This window comes from Magnolia sinica, chromosome 3 (assembly GCF_029962835.1).
Source record: "Magnolia sinica isolate HGM2019 chromosome 3, MsV1, whole genome shotgun sequence".
NCBI classification, from domain to species: domain Eukaryota; kingdom Viridiplantae; phylum Streptophyta; class Magnoliopsida; order Magnoliales; family Magnoliaceae; genus Magnolia; species Magnolia sinica.
Genome location: NC_080575.1, coordinates 35,683,374 through 35,688,612, shown reverse-complemented (window position 1 = coordinate 35,688,612; position 5,239 = coordinate 35,683,374). Strand labels below are relative to the sequence as shown.

Genomic DNA, 5,239 nt, shown 5'->3' with positions numbered 1-5,239 from the left:
TCTAATTGGAATATATATTAATAAAACCAAATCTGAACTTTCATTAATCTAATTCTCAAAGGAAGAGAATTGTAATACTTGGAAGGGATTCTATCACTAAACCGTGCCCATGGGACGATGCCTGACAACTGGATTTACCAATCCCACAATCTCAAAGTAGAAGAATTGTGAAGATTAGGAAGGATTCCATCACTCCACCATGCCGAAGGGATGATAGTGAACAACAGGACTTACTAATTTCACAATCTCAAATCAGGAAAAGAAGATATTTAAAGTTATTGTAGATCTACTGTAATTTGAATCACAATAAACCATTAAAAATTGAAAGTATTCATTAAATATTAAATTAGAATCCATGGAGTTCAACATAAATATGAATCAAAGCAATAGAAACATCCTATCATGCTACAAGTTTCACCTTTTAGCCCTAGCTACGAGGTTTAGCCAGTCATCGACATGATTAGATCTAAAATCCTAGAAGAAAATATGAAAACAACTAAGGAAGAAGAAGAAAAACTCTTGGCAATGGTTTCTCCACCCTTTTACTCCACTCCTTAAACCCTAGAAGATGCCTTGGAGCATCTTAGGGAGTCCTATTTATAGTTGTGGAACTCCAACTTTCGCATGTAGTTGGAAAACTCTAAAAACTGCCTCAAATTCATGTGGTTTGATAAAATAGACTTCACTCTGCTCAATTTTTCAAAATAAACTTCACTCTGCACAATTTCACAAAATGACCTAGAGTTTCAGAAATGCTTTTTCAGGACGATTTCAGGATTTCTTTTCTTCACTTCAAATATTTTATTCTCTTCATTCCTCACTTGGTTTTCTTAGATCTTTGACATGTGAATTCTTCAATCGTAGTCTCCTAAGATCCGTCCCTTGCCTTGGTAATTCTTGAGCATTAAATCCATGCTTTTAGTACCCTTTTTAATCCAAGCTCTTAAATTCACCTTGCAACACAAACATGAGTAACATAGAACATTAAGCATTATTATGTTCAAAAAAGCAAGATATAAATGAGGGATAATATGTAATATTTAACCCTCAACACTTGGTGAGAAGCTCTTAGTACCATCGCGTAGCACTACCAAACTTTGTGTTGATCGCCCTTCAATGATCCAACGCATTGCTCGGTCGGGAACCTCATGGCTAAGTGGTAAGCCGATACTTCAACTCTCAGGGCATTTAGAGATGGTCGGCTAAGAATCGCGTTGTAGACAGATGGACAGTCCACTACCAAGAAGTCGACCATTGTAGTGACCTGGTTTTGTCCATCTCCAGCTATAAGTGGGAGTTGTATTGCTCGGTATGACATGTTAGCCCGAGAAACCGAGCAATGAAGTTTTAATAGGTTGAAGTCGAGATCAACCAACTCTCATTTTGTCGAAAGCCTGAATGAAGAGGACATCAGCCGATGATCTAGTGTCCACGAGGATTCGAAATACTTCACGATTGGGTAGGGTCAAGGTGACCATAAGCGCATCGTCGTGTGGATGGTGGATTCCTTGAGGATCTTCTTTAGTGAAGGTCAAGCTATGAGTCTTCACCTTTTGCTCTTTCAAAGGTCTTCTGACGAGTAGAACTTCATTTTCGAGGCGACCAAGGTTCCTCACATGTACCTTCTTAGCATTATTTAAGTCTCCTCCACCTCCGTGGCCCTCAATGATCGTGTGAATCTCCCCAGTCGGTTCATTGTTGACTGGTTGTTCATCTTTCACCGCGACTCGATCTCCTCTATGATTGATGTACTCCCCAAGATTGACGTACTCCCCAAGATGGTTGTTGCGGATGAGTGCCTCGATCTCTTGTTTGAGGTCAAAACAGTCACTTGTGTTATGTCCGTGGTTTCGATGAAAGAGGTAATATTTGTTTTTGCTTCTATTTTTGGGATCGGACTTCAACTTGTTCAGCCAGTGGAGGAGACGCTTGTCTTGGATCTCCATCGGAACTTGCTCTGGTGTTTTATTGAGAGGAGTGTAAGTTTTAAACTTACTGTTGGGCTGCTTGTTCGGGCGATGATTGTCCTGAGATTGATCATCCTTCCCTTTTCTGCTCGTGGCTGTCGAACTCAGCTCTATCCTCATTTGTTGTTCTTTGTTTGGGGGGTTTTTTGCTCTAGACAACGTTCCGAAGGATGCGTGCTTCTTCAGCATTGGCATATTTCTGGGTCCTATTCAACAGGTTGGCCATCGTTGTCGGCGGACTTTTGTCCAGTGAGAAGAGAAACTGCTGATCTCTCAACCCTCCCATAATCATGGCTAGGGCGAGTTCTTCAGAGTTCTTTCGAACCTACATTGCTACCAGATTGAAGCGGTTGATCTAGTCTTTCAGTAGCTCACCGTCCCTCTAGACGACGTTAAAGAGATGGGAGTATGGTTTGGCCAAGCTATGCTGTTGGCTTCTTTGGAAGGGCGGTCGGCTCCTCTGAGAGGCAGCGCGCATACAGGAAGGTTGAGGAGGGTTGTTGCTTGTTTGTTCATCCTCCTTGTTAGTCCTCTATATATGTTGAGGTTGCAGTTGTTCTAGCATTTACTTCATCTAGCCCATGTTCTCTTTCAGCATTCTGACCTATTGTTTAAGGGAGTTTAACTGTCTTCCCTTGGCACGAGAGCGTTGACCCTGCCTCCCTGAGCTTGAGTCAGCCTGATCTTGAGACGCAGAATCCTGGTGACCATTAGGCTGTTTCGGGTGCAGCGTATGGTTAGGTGCAACTAGGATTGCAACCGGAAGGTTTGGGTTTTCTTCTTCTCTCTTACCATTGTAGTTTCTAATGGTAGAGTAGGAAACAGTTATGATCTCGAATTTCCACAGCTATGATCTCAAATTTTCATAGATGGCGCCAAACTATTGATGTAGTTTTCCATAGACCCTCCTTGGCTAACCCTCTGGGACCTGCACAGAAGAAGGTGATAGACAAAGGACACCCTGGCTAGTGCAGGGGACCCTCTGATGCCTAAGTCAGGTTCTAGGTCTTTTAAAGGAGACGATCCCTAGGAAAAGAATCATCATTCATGTTTTGTGATAGAGTATGTGTACCTTACATTGGCTAGAGGTATCTTTATTTATAGGGGAAGGAAGACTATGTCATAGGAAGTGTTTCCTTATATGTTAGAGATCTTCCCACATAGGTTTCCAGATTCGTCCGGGATCTTCTCGAGATTGTGGTTTTCCGAGATCCTCGAGATTTGATTCTATCTCCTGAAGATCTCTTCGAGATATTCGGGCTATTGGAGGGATTCTCGGACTGTTAGTTTGGAAAAAGGTCAGGTGATAGAGGCGCCAGGTACAGTAAATGCAAATAATTACTGAGCCTTTCATAATATCAGTATTTATCTTTTCAGAGGTTATGCCAACCTATGACCAAGCTACGGCCGAGCTATATCAGGTTAACTTGTAGTCGACATATGATTAAGCTATATCTGACTTATAGTTTAAGCTGACCTATGGTTTATGTAGGCAATTGGCCATTTGAGTGGACTTACAGTTGCATCTTATTTGAGTAACCTTATAGTTGCATCGACTTACTTGAAGGTCGATCTCTCCTTGCCAGTAGATGCTTCACAAGTGGTTTTAACCCTATTAGGTCGTGCTGGTTTGTAGAGTTGATCCATTCTACAAGTTGATCTATTTTTCCCCAACAGAATATAATACGTCCAATAATGTGTGGTAAATTAATTCCAGTGTTGAGTCATGTAAAACACAAAGTGAGATGATCCCATGGCAATCAATACTATGGTCCCTCCACAACTAAAGGTGGGCATGTCCTACTCGATCCGGTGGATCCAAACCGATTAGGCCCGATCCGACCCGTTCAGAACTGAACTAATGGTTTGGATCAGCGCGGATCGAGTGTGTCCATCAAGATCCGATTATTTTTCGGGTCAGGTTCGAATAGTTGTATATCTGGATCGATCCGATCTAAAAGGATCCAGACTGATCTAACCCGACCCGATCCAGAGCAATCATGTGAGCCATGCGCAAGAATTCTTCCAGCGGATGAAATTTGAATTTGATGTGGGTCCGAAGACTTACAGCATATTGATGAAAGGATGGGGTGATTGCAAGAATGCGGAGGAAGCAGTCAAGGTGTTCGATGAAATGCTGGAACAGGGATGTGGCATTGATGTGGTTGCTTATAACATGTTGCTGTCAGCATTATGCCGAGGGGATAAGGTTGACGAGGCGAGTCTGCGGTTCGGTCAGATTGGTTCTCACGGGCTTAAACTGAATGCTTGTTCCTATGCTGCTTTTATCCATGCTTCTTGTGAGGTGAATGACGTTCATTCCGCTTTGAGGTTCTTAGATAGGGTGAGAAGGTATGAGTTGGTGCTGAATGTGTTTACTTACAATTGCATCATTAAGCTGTTGTGTAAGAACTAAGAGATCGATGATGCGTACCATATTTTGGATGAAATGACCGAAAAGGGGTTGACCCTAATGTATGGAGCTACAATGCGATTCTAGCTACTCATTGCCATCTTTGTGAGGTCAATAAGGCACTTAGGCTTCTTCATAGGATGAAGAAAGTTTGTTGTCTACTAGACCGACATACATATAATATGGTTTTGAAAATGCTGATTGAAGTGGGATGGATCGACCGGGCAATGGAAGTTTGGGATGGTATGGGAGAGAGCGGCTTTTACCCATCTGTTACAACATGCTCCGTTATGATTCATGGGCTCTATAAGAAGACGGGTAGGATTGAGGATGCATGCAGATACTTTGAGATGATGGTCGATGAAGGGATACCGCCTTATCATTGTACTTGTAACTTGTTGAGGGACTGTCTCTTGTAGTCTGGATTGTGAGAGAGGGTTTACATACTTGCGGATAAAATGCAGCAAAGCACTTCGTGCTCAATCCAAGAGCTATCAGAAGCAATGATATAATCTTCAGCTCGGCCCAAGAGAAGAGATGAGGTTTCTTCAGGATCAAATGAAGAAGAATGAAAATTTGAAACTGAAGCAAAAATTGCATGGGGCATGGACTACTTCCCAATCATTTTCAAACACTTGGAGCACAGAATGCAAGCGGACTCAGATCCGAACCGTGCCCAATCCGATCCGACTTGGTTTTCTTGACTGAGTCGAACTCAAATCGGATCAGGCAATGCAAATTTCGGATCGGACCGAGCCAGGTGACCCAAACCCGGTCCTGGATCGGATTGAGTTTGGATAAGGTCATTGAGATTTCGGATCGGATCGAATTAGACCCAATCCGATCTGACTCGGACCGA

The 5,239-nt window shown here is 42.6% G+C and overlaps 2 protein-coding genes across 2 annotated transcripts; one reads left to right on the top strand and one right to left on the bottom strand.

The window, feature by feature from the left end:
- Window positions 1-1,367: 1,367 nt before the first annotated feature.
- On the bottom strand, window positions 1,368-2,162 carry LOC131238855 (uncharacterized). The gene has a single exon (XM_058236449.1). The coding sequence runs from the start codon at window positions 2,160-2,162 to the stop codon at window positions 1,368-1,370; it is 795 nt and encodes a 264-aa protein (XP_058092432.1).
- Window positions 2,163-3,973: 1,811 nt separating this feature from the next.
- Window positions 3,974-5,031, top strand: LOC131241512 (pentatricopeptide repeat-containing protein At1g52640, mitochondrial-like). The gene has a single exon (XM_058240284.1). The coding sequence runs from the start codon at window positions 4,000-4,002 to the stop codon at window positions 4,381-4,383; it is 384 nt and encodes a 127-aa protein (XP_058096267.1). The 5' UTR covers window positions 3,974-3,999; the 3' UTR covers window positions 4,384-5,031.
- The last annotated feature ends 208 nt before the right edge of the window (window positions 5,032-5,239 follow it).

Excerpts from the sequence above, each read along its gene's own strand:
- LOC131238855 (XM_058236449.1), bottom strand. The coding sequence starts at position 2,162 with ATGCCAATGCTGAAGAAGCACGCATCCTTCGGAACGTTGTCTAGAGCA.
- LOC131241512 (XM_058240284.1), top strand. The coding sequence starts at position 4,000 with ATGAAATTTGAATTTGATGTGGGTCCGAAGACTTACAGCATATTGATG.